At 41.4% G+C, this 26,723-nt stretch overlaps 1 protein-coding gene across 2 annotated transcripts; it reads right to left on the minus strand.

The window, feature by feature from the left end:
* Nucleotides 1-1,234: 1,234 nt before the first annotated feature.
* Nucleotides 1,235-26,579, minus strand: ZMPSTE24 (zinc metallopeptidase STE24). Of its 2 annotated transcripts, XM_052811188.1 has the most exons (10): nt 26,407-26,579; nt 24,444-24,590; nt 18,447-18,533; nt 17,673-17,789; nt 13,670-13,822; nt 9,507-9,648; nt 6,976-7,133; nt 5,461-5,565; nt 3,350-3,493; nt 2,245-3,028 (listed from the first exon to the last, which is right to left on the minus strand). In XM_052811188.1, the coding sequence occupies exons 1-10, from the start codon at nt 26,521-26,523 to the stop codon at nt 2,804-2,806; spliced, it is 1,395 nt and encodes a 464-aa protein (XP_052667148.1). In that variant the 5' UTR covers nt 26,524-26,579; the 3' UTR covers nt 2,245-2,803. The 2 variants fall into 2 exon arrangements, with proteins under 2 accessions (XP_052667149.1, XP_052667148.1); XM_052811189.1 differs by lacking the exon at nt 24,444-24,590 and having other exon boundaries at nt 1,235-3,028; nt 26,407-26,567.
* Between the last annotated feature and the right edge of the window lie 144 nt (nt 26,580-26,723).

A 26,723-nucleotide genomic window follows, 5' to 3' on the forward strand; every position in this document is an offset into this window, starting at 1 on the left:
CTTCCACAGTTTCCCTGCCTACACACTAATGCAGATAGAAAGTGGCATGACCTGTTGGCAACCAAAATAAGTGAGAAGCCCTGTGGCCATAGCAGTCCTATGTGGACATAAGTATGTCCACAGCACAACTCATGGAGCCTCCTGAAATGTGACAAGACTGTGCTGAAAGGGAGACATTTGTGCCTATTCCCATGAAGCATTCCAAGCTTAGTCCTCCTCCCATCTCCTTCCAAGGTCTGGACTGGACTTTTCCTCACCATGTCCTCTCTGAAGCTTCTATTTACACCACCAGAAAAAGCTGGTGAGGCAGGGAAGAGGAAGCTGAAGCTATCAGCCTTTGGGCAGGACACTGCTGATTAGTGCCCACCAGCCCCATGGATGCCTGCGTGGAGCATACTGCCAGAGATGTTCTGCTCTGGGTTCCCTTCCCTTGAATATTTGAACGTTATTAGCTAAAGGTAACAGAAAACAAAAGCCCACTCTTGCTAATTTTCTTGCCCCTCTCCTCAAAACTGGTCATTAATCAGAAGGGAGGTGTGGCTGATCCTAGTAGACATACCTTGTCAGCAAGCTGTTTTGTATTGGCTGGTCAGGTGGCTGTGTAGACACTGTAGGAGGATTTAGATACCTGGGAAGGCAGCAGTTGCATAGAAAGATTTAGGTGTGATTTCGACCATTCTCAGGAACACAGGAAGCAACTAGAGGCTGTAGAAGGTCTGCAACGTGTAGCTGATGCATTCCAGATGTCTGCACAGCAGCGTGTGGACAGGCCGAAAGAAGGTCAAAAGCACACACTGACAAACAATGCCAGTGCTGAGAAGCAACTGGAGCAGACTGGAAGGAACTCTGAACCCTTGTTCAGAGGAGTTAGATGATGAAATCCAGCTGGGAGAACTGCAGAGATCAACTCCAAACAGTGACAGGGAAGAAAAGGAAGCAACAGGCAATTGCTATAACAACACACTCTTCACCTGTAAGCCTAAGTATTTCAAATATTTCATGCTTCCATAGGAGCTGGCATTTCCTTCATTACCCCACTTTACTCTCCTTTTGTTTGTTTCTGAAATAGCCACAAAATTCATTTTTGAGTACAAATTTTACCTAATGGGTGAGACAGATGGTTTTCTCAGAGGACATTTAACATGTTTTCCGTAGGTTTACACCAACCACCATCTCAAACTCAAAACCTGACACATTTATTTACTCTTCTGAATTGACAGATTCAAGTTAATCCTTTTATTTTTAAGGGCCATTTATTAAATGCAGTTAACATGACAAATATAGGCTCCCCATATTTGTGAAACTGTCTCCTAAGTCCATATCTATAGTTTAGCTTCATATTCACTAGAGTATAAACACAATTAGAATAAGGCATACAAAGGGCTTCCAGCAACAACTTGTTTCTTGTTGCACCTGAGACATCATCATGCTCATCATCTTATAAAAGGCATTTTTCCCTATGATCAGAAAAGCAAATTTAAGCTAACAGTAAAGTCTATGAGAATACTCTGATATCTGAAACAATGAGAATTGCTTCGATTCCTTCTCTCTTTGTACAGAGCTGAGCAGAACTTTTTAATTTACCTCAGATATAAAATCTGATTTTTATATAAAGTATGTGCATTCAGTCTCATCCAAAACATTTGTATGGCACATACAAACTTACATTTAACTTTTATCTTTATTTAAACAAAAGTAAATTTAATTCTACCTTTCATCAGAAAAATCTCATATAATCAACGCAGAAGCCATTTCCGCAATTATTCACTTTGTCCTTCACTAACCTATATGAACAAACTGTGTCTTGGGCTGTTTATATCAAAATAAAGACAAGGAATATTTTCTAAGTATTCCAGCTGGATTCATATTAATGGAAAACCCTCCACGGAGTGGAGGACAAACACCCTCAGAATGGAAGTTTGGCTTTGATACACTGCCTGAGCAACTGGACACTTCCATATACACAAAAAATGTAGGCAAAGGACAACAGAAATGGAGGAATTGAGGTGTGGAAAAGCTGTTAACCATTCTGCTCACAGACAAAAGGCAGAAGAACAGAGAATTAGCAACTTTCTCTAACATATGGGTCCTGTTCTGATTCTCCGTAACATACTTCCACATCCCCAGCAGCACAGTGGAAAAGGAGCCTAAACCCACTATAATGCTACTAAATACCCACTAGTGCTCATTTTCAAGGAAGCCATGGTACATTTCCTCAGCTGTAATTCATTCTTCTTCCCACACTTCAGAGAAAGGAGGTTTTATTAAGTGGCATTTTCAATTATGACAGACATGAATCCAGCAGAAAGGCCTGTACTTGCATTCGGCTTTTTAAAATACAAAATAGTGACTGGTGAGTACAAGTATTATTATACAGGAAATCAAGTCACTCAAGCCCTCTTCATTGTGAAGAGGGCTGAGACCGGGAAGGTTCACAGAATGCTGAGAATGGGAAAAGGATCAAAAGCAATGTTCAAGGCATTCACGAACTGAACAAATAGGTGCTTTGAAGTCTATACTTGTTTTCCTCCCTTTACAAGTCTATACTATGATATGGAGATAAAAGCCAGTGTGTGTGTGGGGAAGGTCTTCACCAGTACTTCTTCTAAATTAAGTTCCACAGTTTTGTTTTTGTTAAAAAAAGTCATTTATAATTTAATACCTGTTTCAGGATTCTGACATCCGTGGTGCTGTTAACATTGCACTTAATTGGCATTATCCATTTTTAAAAAGAAATTAAGAAGCAGCTCTGAACTTTGCTTCTGAGATGGAAGCACTGTCTCTGAACCAACAATGATTCCTGTCACTCTTGCTTTGCATCTTTCAAGGCCTGAAGTCTTTCTAAAAGGGGTGGATGGGAGTAATGCCACATTGAAAAGATCCAGTCAGAAACAGGGAATCCTAAATTATCTTTGTTTAGCTTGATCAAAGCAGAATATAGGTCTTTAGCCTTCCCAAGCTCCTTGGCAAATGCATCTGCTTGAAACTCAAACCGTCGGCTTAATACAGTCAAGCAAAATGAGAGAACCTGTGGAGAGAAATATATTAAAAATTATTTTTAAAATTCAGCCATCTACAAGTTCCTTACAGTATCAGTAAATACCACTGTATCTGCCTTCCCACATCCTACACATCACTGTGGCTGTAGAATGATCTCACTAAGGTTTATCCAGGCCGCACCTGAAACTGGGAGTCTTACCCAACATGGAGCACTAAGCCTACTTATTAAAACAAGATACCAGATGGAGCCCCTAAAACCTTCAAATTCCACCCCCCCCCCCCGAGTCAAAATAAAATCATTATTTAAATAGGACAATATTTCAGCATCTGTGTCTTGAAAACAATTTACCTCATTGTAAGGTGAAAAAATGAACTGGAAAATAATCATCAAGCCTATCAGGGTAGGCTGGGTGTCATAGAAACCAAATGCAGCAAAGAGTTCTTTTCGACCAATTAACACAGCAAACAGGAAGAAGCAGAGGAAGGAATTCATCTAGAGAAAGGAAACAACATTCTTGATTAAGATGAGTTTTTCATCTAAGTCTAAAGCATGACCTATTCATATTAGATTTGGATAGAAACACCACTGAAAAAAGCCTAAATAGATTACTTTAGAACTAATATACAAAAAGGAACAAACAGCTGGCCTTTACCTGCTTTCTGTAAATGCATTCAGTAAAGAAACACTATTTTCTGTCAGTGAGCTAAAAAAAAAAAAGTCTAAGTAGCAAAGGAAGATGAAAAGGCAAGACGACAAGGTAAGTGAGGAGGGAGTACAGGGTAGAATCCAACTCCTTGGAATTAAGCATAGGTTCCAAAAAGTTTAAAATCAAACGAAATGTGTCTGTGCTGTGTCATACTTCTATTCCTGGAAACAATCTGCACTTCCATCTAAGCCATGTGTCACTGTGTACAAGCACTGTGCTTGCCTGGCTTTTCAGAGGCAAGAAGCAGGACCACGCCTTACCAAGTTTTCTAGAGAAGATGATTAGTACCTTTTCAATCCATTCAACTGGCTGTTTGGTCTTTTTAGAGTAATGTGGAAGGTGCCAGAATATTGTTTGTTATTGCAACACACGAGACAGAAAAAAAGAGGGACGGCTATGACAGCAAACAATCAACAGAAAAAGTAGAAGACATTGCAGAAGAATCTGTGAAAATTTCTGGAAGTGAAGATAAAATCTACCTATTACAGCAAAATCATAGTATCTAGAAAGTGGATCCAAAGAAAAAAGTTACATGAGTTAGAGTGGCAAAAGCATCACAATAGTTGCTAGTTAGTAGGGATCAACACTGATGTCAGAAGTTGGAAGGTAATTCCCTTAAAGCAGAAAGCAAGGAGGACCTCACTAAAGTGTTCAGTTGCATGGATAAGAAAAAGCCAGTGTGGAAACAGAATGAGAGAGATTTTCTTAAACAGGAGCTTGATAGTGATGTTTACAGCCTAAAAAGCTTGTGAATAGCCTTAGAAAAAGAGAACAACATTCCTGGAATGGTGCACACATCTCAAGACAGACATGATCAGAGTTATAGAAGGTGCATAGAAGGGGAGCTAAGAAAAACAAAAAAACAAAAGGCTGGGAACTTGGGAGAAAAGAAGGGTGAATGATACCTGGAACAACATAGATCTACACCAAAGCATACAGTAGACTGCCGATAGTAATTTAACAGAAGACACATAGCTCTGCCTTGCAAATAAAAGAATTTGAAGTAGGAGGTGTGGGGGAGGAATTCCCTTGTATTGTGCAATGCCCAAAGGCATATGCATGAGTAAACAGACCATCAGGCTCCTTTTCTTCAAAGGCGAGGTTGGGCCATCTCTAGAGGTTGCTTCAGTGTTCACCCCCATTTAAGCATGCACCAAGAATGGCACAATAAAGTTATTTACTAATAATCAATGCACAAGGTATGAGAATACAATATAAATAAGAATGCCCTCCTGTGTCAGATTTCGTAATCCTCAATTGCGTTTCTTCTCAGCTCTCCAAGGAACAAGACTGATAGAAACTCTCAGACACACAGCTTTCTCCAAGATAATGACAAATACCTAAACAAATGCAGGCTGGGAGACAGGATACATCCAATCCTATCCCTAGCACAGGGATGGAAACAGACCTTCAGAGAAGGCCCTGAGATGCAAACAGACATGGAAGAAGTGTTACAGAGCAAGAAAAATGTGTCCCAACTTCAGAATGCTCCTGAGATGAATTAAAATTGGCAGCAGACATACTTTCTTAGATGCTTTCTACCAGCCAGATGGAGCAAGGAGGGGACAGAAAGGCTGGTGCATGTTCCCTGTAGATACAGACACCCCCTCCCCCCCAACAAAAACCCCCAACTTTCCGTCACAGAGCATAAGTATGTTGTGTGAATATACACTTACGAATCTGGAAGCAGGTATTTGGAAACAGCAATAATTACAGAACGCTCTAGGAAAACCACCAGTTTATCATAACTTACCTGGCTGATGATAATATTTTTGACAGTGTGACCTAGTTTCCAGTGACCCAACTCATGACCAAGTACAGCCAGAACTTCTTCATTTTTACATCCTTGTTTCTTATTCTGATGGAGTAACAAAGCAGAAGTAGTATCAGGTATGGCTGAACTCAACTGAATAAACTTCTTACTTATTAGTTTGTTTTTTCCTAGGTCATTTAAGCATCCCTAGGCCATTCCCTTCTACCAGCAGATACACAGATGTAATTTCTTATAAACTTTTAAGTTCAACAAGATTTCTACCATGAGGTGGTGTTCTCTTATTTCTACATATGCAGACATGCCTATGCAAACCTGGAAGAACGCTGGAGAGATGTGCCTTCCAAACTCTCTCCTACCATCCCTTGATCCCATCCTGTTTCTTTACTCAAGAAAAGGCATTACAGTGGAAGCAGACATTCAGAGCCACAGACTTTCAACAGAGAATTGAGAGCAAAGTCCTCTCCCTACTTCCTTCAACACTCAACATGTAGCCCTCCTCCCAAGGCACTACCGTTCCTTTAAAAACAAATGACAACATCCCAGTCCTCTGCAACAAAAGCTATCATTAGGAAAGATGGACATCTGTGCCTTTGAAGGTACATTAGCAAGGCAGAAGCAAGCATGTGGGCTTGCATACTGAGAACATAGCCAAAGAACCTTTTGAAATGGAACAAATGATTCGCATTATGACTAGATCAGGCTGAGCTCAAAATCCCCTCCTCTCATCACCCACTTCTGCAGTATGCTATACCAAACCATGGATGAAGAGAATTCCACCACCAACATGGTTACAAGAAACAGAAGCTGGACTGAACAATAACCTATACATTGGCCTAACCCTAGGCTGCACGAGGTAATTCTTTCTTCTCAGAATTACTCCTTCAGGCTCTTCAGAAAGTATTCCATCAGTTTTAACCATTCCTACACTCTCCCGAAGCCACAAAAAGCTGTTAACAGCAGACTCCTGATGTGCAGCTGCACATCAATGGAAAGGACAATGAAAAGCCATCATCCTGTTCTTGACTAGGGCAGGGGAGGATGGACATGTGGAATCTGTACATGTGTGCGCACGTGCATGCCTCTTGCACCAAAATTCTTGCATGTAGTAAACGACACAAAAATGACACGCTGATAGTCAAAAGCATTTCATTCTAAGGAAAGCTTCAGTGTGGCAGTCCCAAGAGAAGGAACAGGAGCTAAAACCCTGAACGCGTCCCTTATTCAAACGATTACAAGGAAGGCCTATTTTTTACACGCAGGGATCAAATGTTTTGCTGAAGCCCCTGAGGATTTCTATGGTCTCTTTGGTGCTATCTGCACCACTCACACAGCCCCAGAAATTCCAATAACCAGCTCAACTTTCATGTTGAAATCATTAGGTTTTGGGTTTTAGCATCTCACTCAGGACCTTTAAAATACATTCAGAAAACACAAGGGAATATCTCACTGCAAAGTTAATGTAAATAGCACGATGAAAACCAAAGATTAACTCACTTTGGTTTTAGACTTTGTCTCTTCATTCTCACCATCTTCTCCTGATGGCTCTTTGTTCAATGCAGAATAATCTTCCAGGAGGGTGTCAAAGAGTACTATCCGCTTATTCTTGAAGAATCCATAGAAATAAGCATTGCTATGAGAAGAACGCTTAGAACCTAATGGGGAAAATTTACATTAAAGGCCATGATCTGAATAATCCCATGCACTAAAGACTATGCAATATTACATAGAACAGATTCTTCCAAAGGAATTCTCGAAGTCTCCAAATGAACAGTAGACAAACTCAAGCAAATGAGTTTGCAGGTTGAAGCGTATTTTAAAATGATCTAAGTAATGATGATCTCATTTACTGACTCCAATAGAGAAATAATTTTTTTCATCTGTAACATGTAATCACTAAAAACGAGAGCAGTCTTGTGAAGATTTAATATCCAGAAGAAAAGCACTTGCTATTGCAATTTCAAGTTCCGAGTGGAAAGAGCATTCTACATAGAATGTGTGCTGCCCTCCCGGCAAAGGGCCTGTGACGAATACGTTTAGAATTCTTTCAATGTGCCAGCAAAGATGATTCAAAAAAGGTAAGGATGAAGATGTTAGATAAGGAGAAGATAAAGGGATGAACTACAGACATCAGGCAGTCCCTCAATATTATTTTTGTTTGAAATAGGCAATTTTTTACAGCTACTTTTATCTAGATCAGGTGAATCATGGACTGTTTCTACTATCAATATACTTGGGGCCAACAAACTCATCTCTTTCCATAGAACATGGACTGTTTCAGTTGATTAAAAAGCTGTCTAGATCAAAGCAGCTATTAAAACTTTGCCTATTTTTGCCTATGGATAGGAGCTGTTGCAACATCAGGACTGAAAGAGGTCTCTGAGAGAAGTGGATTGCTCTGGTTTTTGCAGCAAAAGATACTTCAAGTTGAAGGCGTTTGCCTTCAACTCTTACTATGAAGGTATGAGCTGCATAAACTCCTTAGGGCACAAAATATCCATTGTTCCATTGCAAGCCAACCCATGGTATGGTCATGGTAACCTTCAGCACCAAACCAAGACAGATCAACAGAGGAAGAGGCTGGTCAGAGTATGAAGCCTCAGCATCCAGTCCCTTCTCAGTGAAGTAATCTGGACAGCCACAGGTAGCAATGTTCCCTTTCATCTGTGTGTCATAAAAAACTTCATCCTCCACTAAGTGTTAGTAGAGAATGAACCTTTGTAATCTACCTGTTACAGAATGAACCCTGAAATTAAAGGACTTGGTTGCACATGTTACTAAGTCATCAGTTCTGGAGTGGGAACATCCAAGACAGAATGCAGAAAAACACCGGCAAAAAGACGTTCACACATCTCAGAAGGGAATGGTGCTGGCTCAATGCTCTTAAGGACACGAGGAAAGAAAATGCGGGTTTGGCAGCCTTCCTCCACTGCAGATCACTGCCACTAAATGCAGACATGCTGAAGAAGCCAATGCAGTAGTACACTACACAGGTGCCAGAGTACCAACAATTGGCTCATAGGACTTTCACCATGGTTAAAAGCCAGCTGTGCACATGGGAAAAACTTAGTATTTGGCAAGCCTCTATACTGACTCAAGCTTGAAAAGCTTCAGCTTTGCTAGGAGAGGTTTCTTGGGCCCCAAGTATATCAATAGCAGTAGTTCCCGGCTGCACTGAGGCAGAGCACTGGATGGATTTGGCCAGCCCAAAGTTTTGAAAGCCACAGCTCCCAGGCTAGAGAAAGCCTTCATCACCCTCTCTTACAGCAATATTCTACCATTTCAGCTCTTTATGCCATCTCATGCTGCTTTCACCAAGGCAATAAAAACACCTCTGATCCTCACAGGTAGGGCACAAAACCAAAACAAAATTTGGGAAAGTCCCTGAAATCAAGTTCAGAAGGGAACAAAATGAGGAACAGTGGAAATGGCAAACAGTAAAGTGCTCCATGAACATGGAAGTGGAGAGGAAGTGACATGGCAGCTGGCATGCTCCATGTTACAATCCATGACCTGAGAAAAGAGGATGAGACATTCATTACTATAAAGTGAAAAAATTAGTCTCACATAGAAGGCGTGAGTCCATCTAGCCATACCGTAAGAAACCATCCATGTTAACACTCTAAGAAGGAACAGGTGTTTTTAACTTTCATAACTTTTTCAATTGTTTCACCAAGGGCTTGAGACAATTAATGCTAAACTGAGATGAGAAATGATAAAAAAACCCTTTTCCCTCTGGTTTAAAGTTCTAAAATTGGAATCTTGATTGCTGCTTCCATTTCTGACTGTGCTATGTATTTCCATTCCACAGAGCCAAGGCAATGATTCCAACAAGATGCTGAGTTAAGGCTGTACATTCAGCTTCACTTTTCTAACCTCAAGGCAAAAAAAGGAAAATGGTACAGAAATTGACGAGTATTACAATAGCTGAGGAATATAAGCAACTGCCCTACTACAGCATCTGCAATCAAAGCTAAAAATAAACAAATTCAAAATTACAAAGTCTTTTTATTAAAAAAAAACCTCACCTTCAACAACATACACCTTAGTCAATGGGAAGTCAATGCTCTTTGCCATTGTTTCAATTTGTTGCTTGAGCTCTCCCTCAGGTAGTGGAATGAATTTATCAAACAAAGGTGCAATATAATCTGCATAGATTGTAACAAGCACCTGCAAACACATACAGATATTATAAACAAGGCATACAAATGTGTGTTTAGCAGTAAAGGTGGAGCATGAGTAAGTACGAAAAGAAGGCACAATTTCAGAAAAGACACTTGATAAAGCAGAGTCCTGTATGATCTGTAGCAAGGTTCTCTATGGGTCATCCCCTCTACGAAGACAACTACTGACAGTCAGCAATTCAACAGCAAGCTGGGGGTGGGGGCAGGTTAATCTACAATCTACAGTCCTCAACGGAATTAGTGTAAACAGTGCTCTTGCTCTGACAGTTCATCAAGCCCCAGAAGGCAAAACTACCATGACAGCTGGGAGCAGTGGTCTTATCAGTGACAGGCTGTCACTTTCACTCACTTCACCGATACTGGAAAGCTCTCAAGTGTTTCATAATGAGCGGCAGAGATGACTGAACCAGGAGACAGTCCAGCTTCTTCAAATTCTTGCTAACTTGCAAAGCCACAGTCTAAAACAGGGAAAAAAATTCACATCCCCTATTTTCCTTCCCTTCTCTCAGTTGTATGCAGGGCTAAGGAACTGCCTGATGCCTCTGGTCCACAATGATTAACAGCCATGTCCCAAAAAGTCACTACAATGCACCTGCATCTCTTCAAACTGGCAGCAGATGCAGCCCAGATGAGAAAGCCAGGGCTGGAATAACACTGTGATAGGAAGGAAAGCTGAACTCCTTTCCCTCACACTCTGGACCTTCACAAAGTGATTTTTATCTATTTATTTTAAACAAAAGGACTGGAGAAAAGTTTAAATTTTGGTTAGCAAAAAAGGAACAGGACACGAGAGGCAAATGGACATCAACATTAACTTAGAAGTTATCTTGACAGTTTTTCTTCCACTGAAAACAAGTACCTTGACTTCTGAAAGTATCTGCACTGTTGAAAAAGTCCAATGTAATCTAAAACTAGGGAAACTGACTTTTCCAAAGTCATAGCAAGAGAGGGCATCAATATGAAACACCACTAGAAAACAAAAGTTATTTTCATTACTGTAACTGTTAAGACAAGGGTTTAAACCCCTGCAGGTATTTTGCAGCAAGTGTAGGAGTGTATTTTATAGAGCAGAAATAAGCTGTCTGTTTCAGTCCAGACAAGTGTCTCAGACCATGTAGTATGTATGGACTACTTTTAAGTTTTTATCTCTGACCTTTGTGTAATCCCTTGATATCAGCAGGCATAACAAACTGGTAGAAGGATGCAACTCTAAGTATAATTACAGAGTTATGGAATGCGATTACAGCTGGAATTTTTCCCTAAACCGAACGCTAAAGGGTAAATCTAACACCTCTTAAGGTTATTTTGCATGTCAAAGACTGTTCAAACCTACACATTAAGGCCTCAAACCATGATCAACACCCTGTTAGGTTGCAGCGACACTGCAAGACACCAGAAAAGCACCAATTGTCTGGGCATGTACTTTAATCCTCAGGAAAAAAATAGGGGGGGGGGGGGGGAAGTGAGTCTATCCGTCTTGCTACATAATCTTTCAGTACAGCAGTCTGTAGCTCTGACAAGACATGTTTTATTTTCTAGCTTTTGTTGTGTAAAAGATAGGCCAACCCCTGTTTTATCAGTTTCTGAAGTATATGTAAAATCTCAAGAAAAAAATCTACATGGACAGCTCAATTGGAAGGGGCATGCAAAGCAAAAATAAAATACTAGTTTGTGATAAGAAAGTGACAGAGAAAGAAATGTGGTATCAGTTGAGTATGTTCTTGTTCTCACCTTGAAATTTAATGTTAGGTACTCCTCACCTACATCTCTTCTTTCTACTAAACTTGCTTGATAAAGACTATAAAATGGACATTCAAAGTTTCTCATATGAGATCATACAACATTTTTTACAATATATATTTTAAAGATAAGATGGCAAGAATAAAAGCAGTCAATGACTGGTATAAAGGAAGCTAAGGAAAATTTTTTCACTTTTGGTGTACAAACAAGTGCAGGCCATTTCAGAAAATTCTGTATCTTTGAATCCTGAAAGTACCAATTATTTTAAAATTTCAGCTTAATCCTTCCATGAAAAAGCAAGTTTTTAAGGCCTTTAAGACTAAAGACTTAAAATATGAACTGGGTATCACATGAGGAACTAATATCTCCCCAATTTTACCAGTAATAAGGCTACACTAGAATAATCTGTAAGTAAGGACTGTTTCACTCAGGTTGACAGAGCAGTAGCTCAAACACTGAATTATGATTTAAGAGAGTAGTGCTGATCAAAGCTTGAAAGAAAAAGAACAATTCTTTAAGAATATCAGACTCTTGATCAGAGTCTGCACAAAGCTTTCTCTAACAGTCATTTCAATACACATGAACTCACATTTTTGAGACCTAACACTATGATTTTTCAGAATACAGAGACAAAAAAAGGGAAGATGTCAGAGCATAAGGACACCAGAAGTACAGAAAGCAGGAGCCAGCACAACAAAACAACAGGAAACACTGTATAATTAAGCCAACAAACAAACAAAAAAAGTTTGAAAGAACTCAAAGTAGCAATTGTAAGCTAGACTTACCACCTAAATGGGGCACTTCTGCTACTATACTACTGTCATGGAGTTCCTCAGAAACACATAGCTGGTAACTGCACTATGTCAGAATTAGTGGCCATACAGAAATCGGCTAATCCACACAGGTTTTACTTCACTTACACGTTAAGCATCAATGAAGCAAAAATACAAGTAAGCAACAAATACAACCCAGATAATGAGATCTGTATCCCTTAAAAACAGGATTATGAAAATACTTTGCAGTCACGATTTAAACTGAGCCACAATTCCTTCCATGTTGCCATGTCTTGAGAAAGTCAATACAGCTGTTGGATATCCAAGTGGGAAATCAGATTTTCCTGCATTAATTGCAATGGCCTCCCATGTAGCATTATGATCACATTTTTGTACAAATGCAGCCTGTGCTTTAGAAAGGAAGCTGACAAATTGAAAGTCCAAGAAAGCTATAAAAGTGATCTGAATCTAGAAGCAGTGGTGAGAAGGAAATGAAAAAAAAAAAAAAAAAGCGCAACACTTACTTAAGTCATGAAAGAGAAGCTTAAGAAAGAAAACAATCATCATTTCCTACCCAGGTATTCCTAAAAATTTTCTTGATGATGCACTGCAGTTCAACCACAAAGTCTGAACTTAACACAAGAATTAGGGATAGATTGACCCAAATTTATGGTTAGGCTAACATGGCAGGCTTTATTACATTACTGTAATGTAGTAATTCTTTTACTTGTTAAGGTGCTCTTTTAATCTAAAAATGAATGAATATACACAACAGTACTTCTGCAATTTCTTCCTTGGGTGAGCAATGGTTAGTATGTTGAGCAAAAAAGACAGTAGAGCACAATGTCAAAATAGAAAAAATAAAAATACAGACCTTGAAGCTTATATTAACAATAGAAAACATCAAATCCTTACGATGTATACAAAAAGATCCTTTTAATATAAGCCCTAAAAATGTCATTTACCAATTCAGTGTATAAAAGCAGCTATATAAGCAGAAGCAGAAATGGAAAATTGCTACTAATCTCAATACAAAGCAATGCAATTGAGAATTGGTGTTTGATAACCTGCAAGAAAAGCCCAATGGAAACATTACTGACCAAAGCACATTCTGCCTCATCTTACCAATCTGCTGGCAGTTGTCCTTGTGCACTTTCTTATTTAAGAAAAAGGAAAACCTATGACCACAGACTGCTCTATTTCCAGTATCTATTCTAAAGTTTTTGAATGTTTACTTTTCAGTTGATGAAGACACTCCAGTATTCAATAGATAAAATAGAAGATATCACATTGATGTGGAAATTAATATGAGCTATTACTCCTGAACAAGTACACTGAGAGCAAGACACACTGTTAAAGTTTGTAGACACTAAAATTCCCAGGAGATTTAGATTTTTCTCCATTTTCTTTCAGTTATGTTTTTAAACCTCAGCACACTAAGCCATACAAATAAGCTAGCATTTGTAAGAAACCCAGACATATTCTCATACTCACCAAGGAAACAACTAATGTGAAGAGCCAGGCATAGATGAAGAAGTAGTCTCCCCCTATTTTAATAATGTAAAGCAGAAGGGATGTCACTGGTAACAGAATACACTGAGTCACGATAAACTTCTTGATAGCATCCTTAAAAAAAAATCCCAGCGTCTGTAAAGAAAGGATATCAGTGGTATTTTCAATGTAAATATTGATGTACCACAGTGGTTAATGAACTGATCCCTTCAGTGGATGCAGAGAAACAAAATAAGACAAATTGCAGAACAGCAATACCAATGTGATAAGGAGGAAATCAGAGTCAGTTAAGAAAAGGTGAAAGAACGCTTTCACCTCCTGTCCCAGTAGCTGTGGCTCTTTACATCCACATGGACGCCAAGCCCAGGCAGATACATCCTTCCTTAGTAAGATATGACCCAAACCCTTATTTTGTGTTGCACATATATACTTCATTAAAGGAGGAAAGAAAAATTTAAGCTTATCTGTTCCTTAATTCCTTTACCAATCTCTATCCTAGACATTATGGGATTTTTAGAGAATAGGAAACTCTTAAAGAAACATAGCTACTGTAAAATATTTTCTCTTTGAATAGTTGCCTCCATGCACCTTAACTTTCAGTTACCACTAAGCTGATTGTCTTAACTGAAAATATATAGAAGTCCTATTAAAGATTTTTGGATATATATTGGGCATTTTACTCCAAGCTTCCACTGACATGCAATTACTACCCATGTAGCTGCCTCAGGTTTTAAAATCAGCATAACTTTAATAGAAACAATAGAAATTTCAAAGACCTCTACCTGAATGAATCTGACCTAGTGACACTACAACATGATTACACACCCAACTAGCTCTTTCAGGAATTGTTACTTCAGTACTTACAGCTACCTGCAAGGCACAGAAATAAGGGGGTTATTATGTAAAGATCCTTCCCAACAAGGTTGTATTAAAAAAGCCCACACTACATTAAAGATATGGAACTCATCTGGAAAGAAAAAAAATACTGGTGAAACAGAATTAAATAAAAACTAAGGATTTGGGGCAAGAATTTGGATAGATGCCTCAGACTTCCATGACTATTGGAAACACAAATCAGACACAAACCCGCAATTTTAGACTATCCTTTACATAGATATATTCACTCTGGTCACACAGTGAGCACTCTGGTGATACATTCTTGCTAAGCGACCATTAGTATCAGCAGTAACAAAATTGTATAGACATGTGCCCACACAAATGGAGCACTCCAGAAGATACTGTTCCCTGCCTGCCTTTAATATTCCCAGGTAGCGTGGGCTACCTTTTCCAGCAAAACAGTTCTGTAACTAGAAAAGCAAGACTTGTGGTTCTCATTCACACTAAGCAGTGCTCCTTTCCTGAAAATGGTATGGAGAAGCATGAAAGAAACTCTGTGGGTGATCCTGGACAAAGGAAAAAATTGTTTCTGTTTGATCAAGACTCTTAAACTGGTACAAGCCAGGAGAGAGAAAACAAAATAAACAACAGTGTGTTCCTCCTTTATTACTTCCCCAGCTCAGCCAGAAAATGGCCTATTATATAGCTTTTTGATTTTTTAACTTAGTAAACAGCTGAAGAAACAGTCACTTAATACAACCTAGAAGAACTCTTAACAGAAGCGTGCTGCCAGCCTGTTTCCACTGGGCTTTCTGAAACCAGTCAACTACAATCCATTTAGCTCAAGTTTTCATTTTAACTCTTTCTTTACTTCCAGCTCCACAATCTAGGAGGAGTAGAGCTATAAAATTGCATGGTGTCTTTCATCTTTGCCTCGCCTCTTTCCTGCTTTCTAAGGCAGATGTGACTTCAAGAGAAAACCTCATTTTAAGCAAGACACTCCCATAGAAGAAAGAGTCTATCTGAAGATCATATGAAACCATATGGATTCTGCAAGCTCTCAAGATAGTTTTAAAGAAGCCTGAGCTGCTAAGTTCAGTGTTTGACCCTCCACTGCTTCTGCACAGAGGTAGGGCCTGATCAAGTCAAGCTCTCCATCCATCAGCTAGTCTGCCAGTTTGCTCTAATTCTAGTGCTTTACAAGTCCCAATACTGACAGTCTTCGGACTTCTGTGTCCTGGACATAAAGGGCTTGCAGATCTGCTACCAAGATGGAACTTACTCCTCACTAAGGTGGGAGAGACATCCAAGGTGCAGGTCTGATGCGACTACTCAGGATTGACACAAAAGACAACAGTGAAGATTGCTATTGATGCCTATTTAAGGATTCTGAATGTCAAAAGGATGTCTAGGTTAGACCAGGGCATAAGCACATGGCAAGAATTAGGACTTTGCCAGCCCTTACAATTTTTGAGGACTACAGAAATGATAGCCTGAGAACAAACAAAGTACATCAATTAGGTATTTCCCCAAGTAAAAGATTGCTTGACTCATGCTCTGGAAACATGGGAACATTCCTTCCTCCCTTGATAGGAGCAGGATGTTAGCCTGCCAGTATGCTCACTGTAAAGTCTGCAGAAGGGAATGGGATCTCCAGGACTATGGCTCAGAATCACCTAGGATATGAATGGCCATGTGCGCCACCATTCTGACAACAAGTATGTACTTGCTGGTGAGAGAAGAAAGTGATTGTTAGAAGTTAGACATATGTTTTTAGAAGCACAAGGTTTTCTTATAAGACCAGAGAGCTAAATGGAGTATAAAAAGAGTTCCGAGTTGGTCACAAGCTCAAAGCTTATGACTAACTAGAACAATCTTCAGATTTGTTTCCCAAAGACCGGAGCAGGAGCCGCCATTGGCACAGTATTCAAACACTGGGGACTCTAGGGGCAGAACAAAACAAGCCTTGCAGTTTCCTGGAATACACACAGATGTCAAGGCAAAACTGCGCAGTGAGAAGTTTCATAGTTCCCTGTAAAGAAAATAGTATACCACTAAATAATTGATGCAAACCAAATTAATACAGGATGTGTCAAGATCTACACACTTCTCTTTTAAAGATGATTGAGTGAGGGTGCAAACTGGATCATTGCACTTAGAGCTTTTTTTCTCACTTATTTTCTTACTTGTTTTATAAAAAGGAATAAGAAACATCAATTTATCAATTTACCAAGAATATGAGTTGAGAAACAAACTGATTCCACTTCTTTAGGTCTAGCTCAGTCTTCCTGCCTCCATAGAAATTGGAAGATGAAACTGGCAAATACCAGAGCATCTCTACCCTTATTAAAATGAGCCAAACAGCTTTACCCCACATCTGCTACCCATCCAAATTTCATTCTACTGTAAAAAAAAAAAAAACAAAACAAAACAAACCACAAAACCCCAAACAACTGCCTAGTAGACTTGGAACAGAAAGTACCGTAGACAAAACTAGCTGGGTCCAAAAGCAGAAAACAAGTCTTATGCTCTGGCGTGAAATGGCTAGTGATGTGTCCCAGATTGAGGTTCCTCTCCCAAACAGAAAATTTGATCTCATGAGAAACTGATACCGAAACAGGTTGAACTAAGTTGGTGAGACAAAAGCCAGGGCTGGTATTAAGTTAGTACCTAACAGAAGTACAAATGAAGAGCTGAATTCTCTAATTTAGTAAAGGCTGATACAAGAAATCAATAAGGAAAACAGAATGAGGAGGAAAGTAATTTCTCGATTTTGTTTCATCTATTCAGTGTCCATGAGTCAGAACTGCTCCTGTCAAGCAGTGATCCAGACTTCTCAGGAAGGGCATATAAAGGGCAAAGAATAGTCCATCCAAAAATGAACAGCTGAGGCATGAAATGGTCTTTGTTCCACTGCAAGAATACACACTTCTCTTTGCTCAGAGGCATGGGCTCACACAGAGACATTTTGGTGTGGCACGGGTACTTCTGCAACAGTCACAAACTGTCACTGCTCTTATTTTTACGCAATGCGAGTAGAAATGTTCCTAAAACTAACGATCTTTGGCACAGATATGGACATACCAGTCCATCTAACCAACCAAACCTACTGAAGACATTAGGTCAGTATAAGTGCTATCTACAATACCTGTTGATTGAAGCCATGTTTCTCTTCTATGACAAACGTGTTATATAAACTCCATGGGAGACCAGTCACTGCACTGAAGAGTGTTGCAAGCAGGAGAAATACCAATGACTGAACAATCTAAAAAAAAAAAGAAAAAAAAAAATCTGGTATTTACTGACCTGTACTGACATTAATATTCTGTGTGTTAAAAATTGATTTTATGTCAGTGGTTTAACTGAAACCAGTTAGAAGATGAAGCTAGATAAATTCACAGAAATAAGACTTTTGTGATGATTATATTACTGATCACTGGAATAGCTTACTATGTTAAAGAAAGAAAAAAAAATACACTGACGAAACAGATTTAAGTAAAAACTAAGGATTTGGGACAAGAATTTAGACAGATGCCTCATCCACAGCACAAAGACAACATAACCAGTAGCCTCAAATTTCTTACGTTTTTACTGTGCAGGAAGATCACATTTAGGATTAGTAAAAAGACAACACCCAAACAAAAAGCCCCCAAAACCCCAACCCACCACCTCATTTGACTCAAGTAACTTTGAGACTTTTATGTTTTTATCATATTAGACTATTTTAATTAGTAAGATAATTTAAAAGTCACATACTGTTATCAGTTCTCAGAGTCACCTAATTACTGTGTTCACCAGAAAATATCTGTTATTTTTACTATATTGTACCCACTTTAAGTAAATGCAAGCTTAAAAATAAAAAACATTATAGCAATGTAGTTCACAGACTGAACATTTTCACTAAAATTTAAAGACTGCTTACCTCATATTCTGGTCCAAACCCAGCACGACCAGAGATCTGACCAGACAGATTCCAAAGAAAAGGAATTCCTCCACAGAGCAGAATCATCTTGAAAACAAAAATACATACCACAGAGGCAATATGAAACAGACCGTCATGTTATTCTACTAAAATTTCAGCATGATAAAGACCTTTTAAGGGTGAATGAGAAAAGTTTTATAATTAGGCTTTTTGTCCCCCTCTGATCTTAGCAGTGCATAAAGAAAGCCTAGAATATTTGGCAATGGTTCATTTTACTTTACAGAAGTAGAGATCAGGTTAAGCTTTTGTTTTTGCCTGGGAAATACTAGCATATTTCCAAGCCTGTTTACTGTAGACTTTGCTGCTACATTGGCTCAGACATGAGGTATATTTTTCAGAAGACCTTAAAACTCATTTGCTCTAGGGTTGTAGAACATACCATCTCTAGGAGGGGTATGCAAAATTCAGCAACTTGACTGCACTGGGACAAACTTGCCTGCATTCCACATTGCCTACCAAGAGAAAGGCATTCAGAATAAGGTCATAATTTCACTTTCAGTATTAGTGCTGCTTCAACCATTTTAAGAAAGCTTCATGCACTCCTTCTTGTGCCTGCCTCACCACATCTCCTCGTGCCTGTCTCCTGCCATACAGGTTGCCAAGGAACAGGGAGTGGACTTCTTGGGACACACCATCATCAAAGAAATGCTTGAGACAGAGCTACTAAGCAAGTGCTAACTGTAGTTCAGGGCAGGGTCTGGTAGTGTTTGTTAAACAGCTTGACTTCCAAATGTTTCACATTTACTTTCTTAGCAAGTGATGCATCACTATGTATATAAAAATCAATCTTCAAGTAGGAAGCCTTCCAGTATGGACAGTACCAGGTTTTTATTTACTTATTTATTTTTAAAAGGCTTACTTTTTTATAACCTAAATATCAGGGTGCATTCTGAGTGTCAGCAGGAGATGGAAAGGACCAAAGCAAGCTTGTTTCTCCTTTGCTGGCTACCTGTAAGTTTCAGAGCTGGAAATCCCAGAAGTACCAAGCCCTGAACAAAGACAGCTATTAGCATGATGTTGATACTACTTATTAGTTAAAAAGAAACCCACATAATTAATGGCTGAAATAAATCAAAGCATACTAGTAATTCCAACACAGCATCTCCCCTCCAATTAACTTCCTAGGTTAATGAATCATATTTCTACCTACTAAAAGCAAAATGTTGCAAACCTCATATAATTTCATCAACTTTGGCCACAACAGCCTCTTTCAAGTTCAGGCAGTCCCCAAAGCCAATAAAGGATGCAGTTTATGATCTAAGGAAGTGGCAAATCCAGACCATAGAGGCCACCTCACTGAGCTCTGCTGGAATCTGATAATCCCAGGACAGATTCTGAGAAACGGACACAGCTCAACATCACAGAATGGAGTAAGTCACCCTCGTGTAGAGAAGCAGCTGCAGATACCCTACACACCAGGGGTATCAGCCTGATTGTAGAATAGAATCATAGAATCATTTAGGTTGGAAAAGACCCTTAAGATCATCGAGTCCAACCATGAACCTAACACTGCTAAGTCCACCACTAAACCATGTCCCTAAGCACCACATCCACACATCTTTGAAATACCTCCAGGGGTGGTGACTCGACCACTTCCCTGGGCAGCCCGTTCCAGTGCTTGACAACACTTTTGGTGAAGAAATTTTTCCTAATATCCAATGTAAGCCTCCCCTGGCACAACTTGAGGCCATTTCCTCTCATCCTATTGCTTCTTACTAGGGAGAAAAGACCAATACCCACCTCACTACAACCTCCAGCCTCACCAATGCCGAGTACAGGCGAACAATCACTTCCCTGCTCCTGCTGGCCACACAATTTCTGATACAAGCCAGGATGCTATTGGCCTTCTTGGCCACCTGGGCACACTGCTGGTTCATATTCAGCTGGCTGTTGACCAACACCCCCAGGCCCTTTTCTACCAGTCAACCTTCCAGCCACTCTTCCCTAAGCCTGTAGCGCTGCATGGGGTTGTTGCGATCCAAGTGCAGGACCCGGCACTAAGCCTTGTTGAAATTCATACAATTCACCCTGGGAATGAGGAATGTATGAAGAAGCTGCCTGAAATCTAACAAGTAATAATAGCCTTACTTACAACCATACCATTGCTGCAGCCTTCAGACCAGAGGTTAGTTTCCCTATTAGGAGATACGCAGCAGCCATGACAGCATGAGGGTATGCAGGAAAAGGTTCATACAGTACGTCTTTTTTTTATTAGGTTGATCACAATAAGTGGAAAAAGCAGGCAGGTTTTTTTGGAAACACAAGCTCTTCTTCAAGTCTGAAGTGAAGCCAGCAGACTTCAGTACAATTGAGAACAAGTTCTCAAAACCTACGAAGATGCATATCAAGTCTAGAGGTGTTAGCAGCAGCAGATGGAAGAAGATTAGAATGAGCTGGATACTCAGTGTCTCTGTTAAGTCCACTGTACACAGCTGGAAGTTCTCAATGTTTCACAAGCTATTATCTCAAAAAAACAAATCACCTTGGTTCTCTATCCCTACCATTTGGACTACTCTAAAGGTAATGACTACTTTATCACTCAGACTGCTCCAGCTGCTAATTCAGCTCTGAACTTTATTCCAAGCTTGTATTATCTTTTCAGTGTATAGTTGACATTACTGACCAGAAGCAGCTCTATATGCCTCCAAGACTGTCTATTTTTTTAGACCAGTTAGTGCAGTTGGGAAAGTACTATTACCTAGATTTTTTTCTGATCTTTAAAACATACCAAAAAAGGTACCATAAGGATGTTTTCCAACTCTCAATTTTCCAAGAAAACCTCTTGTCCTGGGATGACAATGGATTGGGGGGGGTGGGGGAGTAGAATTTCCATTCAAGTGTAATTTTCCCTTTGCAGGAACAAAATAATCAGAGAAACCTGAGGGTGTGCTCTCCTAGGGAGAAGGGAACATAAGAAGTGTGTTAACAAGGAACACAATTTTAAAGGACAGGAATTCTAAACACGAGGGCAGCAGAGAGGACTAGCTGTGGAGATTTTCCAAAGCTCACAGCTGGCTATGATATACTTCCCTCATATCATTCCAAATGGGACCTGAGTGTTCAACCACAAACACAAATTTTGTGACTTTAACATAAATTTTGTTAAGGAAACTCTACAAAACTCTTTTAAAAGTCCAGGGCAATGCTACACAGAAGGAAGTGCCCAGCACCAGAGAAGTAATGTAAAATGGTCTACAGAACTCCATAAAGAAACCTGCTGCAGGGGAGACTGGTTATCAGGGATGCTGTATGGTTGTAGATTATTTAGCTCTAGCTAAGCAAAACTTATATTAATGGAGCCATAACGAAGAAATGAGATGTAGGAGCCACTGGACTTGTGTTACCTTGCTTCCACAAAGCTCTGCAACCTCTGTAGCAAATCTGCGAATGCAGGCAAAGCTTGGACATCTAATAGCTTGCAGGCCCATTAGCAACCCTCCTGGGACAGCTCACTCCCAGTCCCAAACTCGAAAAGTTCTGGGATACAGAATCCCAAGCCCACAATCCATCAAGCCCAAGTAGGAACACTAACTTCTTGTTCAGAAGATGAAAATGACTGTCAGTACTAGTAGAACATGGGCATACAGTATCTCAGCTGACTGTTCTGAGACCTGCTTATTCGGGCCAGTGCTTGATTAATTAGCTGGGAGCTTTAACTCACATATTCCATGTTTTTTTCCTTGGCTTTTGTTCATCAGTGATACTGCAACACAAAAAGCAGAGCACCGCAATCAATTCAATAGCAGCAGCAGCAGCAGTTTGAGACACAACTGCTTCCCAGCTGTTTATCACCATCACAGCTGAAACAGTGGAACAACATACAAGCTAAGATGCTTGACTTAGTAACAGGTTTTGACTGCTGCTTAGGAAGCATCACCATAAGCCTGGGTTTTGTGGCTCAGTTGTGGAAGACAGCTGGATGCAATAATTTCTTTAACAGACCAATCAGCTGCCAAAATCATTGTGGACCTGTTATTACAGTAACAGGGACAGAACAGAAAGAAAAGATCATGAGAGAAATCAAAGGCTGTGCTTTTCCTACACAGGCACAATCACAGAATGGTTTGGATAAGAAGGGACCTTTGAAGATCATCTGGTCCAACCCCCCTCCCATGGGCAGAGATATCTTTCACTAGATCAGGTTGCTCAAAGCCTCATCCAGCCTGACCTTGAACACTTACAGTGATGGGGCATCCACAACTTCTCTGGGCAACCTATTCCAGTGTCTCACCACCCACACTGTAAAAAATTTCTTCCTTATGTCCAATCTACATCTATCCTTTTCCAGTTTGAAACTGTTGCTCCTTATCCTGTCACTACAGGCCTTGGTAAACAGTCTCTCTCCATCGTTTTTTTTATAAGCCTCCTTTAAGTATTGAAAGGCCACAGTAAGGTCTCCTTGGAGCCTTTTCTTCTCCAGGCTGAACAACCCCAACTCTCCCAGTCTTTCTTCATAGAAGAGGTGTTCCAGCGCTCTGACCATTTCTGCGTCCCCCCTCTGGACCCACTCTGACAGGTCCATGTCTGTCTTGTACTGGACACCCCAGAGCTGGACACAGTACTCCAGGTGGGGTCTCATGAGAGCAGAGTAGATGGGGGAGAGTCACTTCCCTCCACCCGCTGGCCATGCTTCTTGTGATGTAGCACAGGATACAGTTGGCTTTCTGGGCTGCAAGCGCACATTGCCAGCTCATACCCATTTTTTTGTCAACCAGTATCCCCAAGTCCTGCTCTGCAGGGCTGCTCTCAATTCATCCCCCAGTCTGTACTGATACTGGGGATTGCCCAGACCCAGGTGCAGGATCTTGCACTTGGCCTTGCTGAACTTCATGAGATTTGCACGGGCCCACTCCTCAAGCCTGTCAAAGTCGCCCCGGATGGCATCCCTTCCCTCTTGCGTATCAACTGCACCACTGAGCTTGGTGTCATCTGCAAACTTGCTGAGTGTGCACTCAATCCCACTATCTATGTCACTGATGAAGATATTAAATAATATTTGTCCCAGTACAGATCCTTGAGGGACAACACTCCTTACTACTTGGACATTGAGCCATTGGCTATAACTCTTTGGATGCAGCCATCCAGACAGTTCTTTACCCATCTACCAGTCCATCTGTGAAACCCATATCTCTCCAATTTGGCGGCTGGAATGCTGCGGGGGACCATAACAATTGTAGGCCTGGGTGAAGATAAGCACTGACTGCTGATCAGCTCTTTGTTTAGCAGGGCACTAAATTCAGTGGCAAGAGAGGCTCGTTCCAATCACGTATTTTCTTTAAAAGCAACAAGGGAAGCTGTTTTGGCTAAAGCTCTTGAAATCAAAATAAAGCTTCAGAACCTTTTGACTTGTTGCACTTGCTAGGGGGTACTATCTCACCTTGTCCACTAATGCACTGTTGGGAGTATATCTTCATTTTTCAAATGAAATACTGCCTCTAAAGTCAGTTAAAAACATAGAAGCTTTTCGAATTCACACAAAAACTGTCTTGAGTTCTTAGTGTACCAAAAAGCCCAACAAGAAGAATATAACAGCTATACTGACAGGTGTAACAACATTTTTACAAGTTCATACAAAATGAAACAATGTATAGGTTGGGCTGCACAAAACAGATCAGGAAATGCGAAAGTTAAGAGGGGTCACAATTCTTAAGTACTGGTTTCACATCACAGTTATACAGTTACATGACTTTACACTATTTTCCAGTGACTCAGCACTGCATAGAGAAATTATGTGCCGTCTGAATAATTCCTTTTTATACAGCAAATACAGCCACAAACAAGAAACACAGAACCCCAGGCCTTCCAAACTTCAGTGTTTGATGTAAGATGCCAGAATGCCAACAGTGCAGCTGCACAGGATCACTAAGAATCAAAGTATTTCACAGTTTAAGTACATGAAAAGTATCATATGAATGCTAGATCAGCTCAGGTACTTACAGTGCCCTCAACCTCTGAATACAGGCCTGACCAAAAGCTGAAAGTACTTTTGTCCAGCTGATACAGACGAGATTTTTCAAATGTTTCTGAATCCATAATCTGTCCTAATTCCTGTGGTACGTGTGTTGTTGTTCTATACACCCGTCTCTGAAAAATTGAAAAAGAAACTTAAAGTCTACATCCAATATTTTTAAGGAGATAAATAAGATGTAAAAGTAACACATAACATAATCACATGGGCCACCACAGAAAGTAAAAAAAACCCCAAACAACCCACAAAACAAATATTCCTAAATTCCTGTTTTCTATCAAGTTCCAAATATAAAACTGAAGCATAATTATTATGTTATAACCAGAAACTGAGTCACCTACATATTAATTTATTTCCAATATAGTTACTATATAAAGATCACACACACTCATTTTTCCACAGGATATGACTTACTGCACCACAATAACAACTAAGCAGAGTTTAAAACTAAACACTAGATCCTCCCATGAAAACCACACAACTTCACCAGAAAACGTATGTATGATGTGGCTGCATAAATGAGGTGCTATTTCATTTTTGGTAAAGAACTCACCACTTCTTTAAAATTTTTAAAGACTAAAAGTCCTTATTCCATCCACTGCCTTATCTCATTTCAGTATATTTATCCCTCCTCAAAGGAAAAGTTCTTACACTTTGTCACTTTAAGATACATTCTTCCTCTGACCGGAGTACTGGGCTGCAGTCTCACAGGCTGCTTAGCTGATCTAAAGGCTCACAAGTGGGTGCAACATTGCTTCCTGCCCTCCCAGCAGTGTTCTGCCCAGCTGTGCTGGGTCTGGCTGGGATGGAGTTAATTTTCTCATAGCAGTCTGCATGGTGGTATGCTTTGCATTTGTGGCCAAAGCAGTGTTGATAACACACCAGTGTTCTGGCTACTGCTAAACAGTGTCAAGGCTTTCTCTCTTCCCCAGTGAGCAGGCTGGGGGTGGACAAGAGGCTGGAAGGGGACACAGCCAGGACAGCTGACCTGAGCTGAGCAAAGGGATATTCCATGCTATATGTTATACTCAGCAATAAAAACTGAGGTAGAGGAAGAAGAAAGGGGAGGGGGAGAGGGTTTGACTTCCAAAGTGGCTGTTACTTGGGAGACTGGCCAGGCATCGGCCTGCTTGTGGGAGGTGGTGAGCGACTGCCTTTGTAGCCCTTGTGGGGGCTTTTCCCCTCCTCCTTCCTTCACTTTAATTAAACTGTCTCTACTTCGACCCATGAGTTTTCTCATTTTTGCTCTTCCTGCTCTCTCACCTGTCCCGGGGGGAGGAGGACAGAGCTGCTGGGTAGGTGCTGGGCTGCTGGTTACCCCACCGCACCCACGCTTTTCAGACCCTTCTATGAACTCACTTAACTCGTTGATGTGACGGCGAGTGTCCCTGCCAGCCCGCTAAAACAAGCGGGGTACAGTGCCTTGGTTCATCTGAGGGAGTGCAGCCGGTCCACAGAAGAACAGCCGTGCTCCAGAGCAGGGGCAAGTGTGAGCAGACGCCGACGCCAAGTGGGGCAGGACCCCGCTCGGCAGAGCTGCCGAGAGCTCCGCCATCCGGCGCTGAACCCCCATGGGGCGCACAGACGGACGCGGCGGGCCCTTTCCCCCCTCTCAGGCCGCTCTCACAGCCTGCCGGCAGCAAACCGCTTCCACCCACAGGTCGCGGGCGAGCAGGGCTGACACCGCGCCCCAGCCCCGCTGCCTCGGCCGGGACAGGGCCAAGCCCTCCCCAGGCAGGCGACAGACGAAGCCGGGCTCCGCGCCGCTCGGCCCCGGGCCCGGGCCCCGGCCCCGCCGCGGGCCTGCGCCGCTCCGCGCCCGGACCGCCGCCCGCCGCCCCCCACGTGAGGCCAGGCCGGGCCCGGCACAGCCCGGAGCCCGGCACAGCCCGCGGCCCGGTGGCGCCTGTCCCCGCCAGAGCCCCCGCCGACCTGCCGGTGCGCCAAGAAGGCCTCCCAGAGGTAGACGGCCCAGGAGAAGAGCAGCACGGAGCAGAAGATGCGTTTCTCGGCCGGCAGCTCTGCCCACAGCTCGCCGGGCAGCGCCATGGCACGCGCCGCTCCCGCGCTTCCTCCCGCCGCCCGCACTGCGGCGCCGCCTGGCGCCCGGAGGAGCCGCGGGAAGGGAAGGGCGGGGCGGGGCCGGGCCCTGAGGGGAGGTGGGCGGAGAGCGGGCCGGGCCCTGAGGAGAAGTGGGCCGGGGAGCGGCGACTGTGGCCGTGCCGGACGGGTAGGGGAGGGCAGCGGCG

This window comes from Harpia harpyja, chromosome 16, assembly GCF_026419915.1.
Source record: "Harpia harpyja isolate bHarHar1 chromosome 16, bHarHar1 primary haplotype, whole genome shotgun sequence".
NCBI lineage: Eukaryota > Metazoa > Chordata > Aves > Accipitriformes > Accipitridae > Harpia > Harpia harpyja.

What these genes read in the sequence shown, in the direction of transcription:
- ZMPSTE24 (XM_052811188.1), bottom strand. Translation starts at nt 26,523, where the DNA reads ATGGCGCTGCCCGGCGAGCTGTGGGCAGAGCTGCCGGCCGAGAAACGC. An exon ending in TCACATTAGTTGTTTCCTTG is followed by an intron (nt 9,649 to 13,669) that starts GTGAGTATGAGA and finishes ATGTGTTTGCAG; the next exon opens with GTGCTTGTTACAATCTATGC. An exon ending in AGACAAAGTCTAAAACCAAA is followed by an intron (nt 5,566 to 6,975) that starts GTGAGTTAATCT and finishes TTACTCCATCAG; the next exon opens with AATAAGAAACAAGGATGTAA.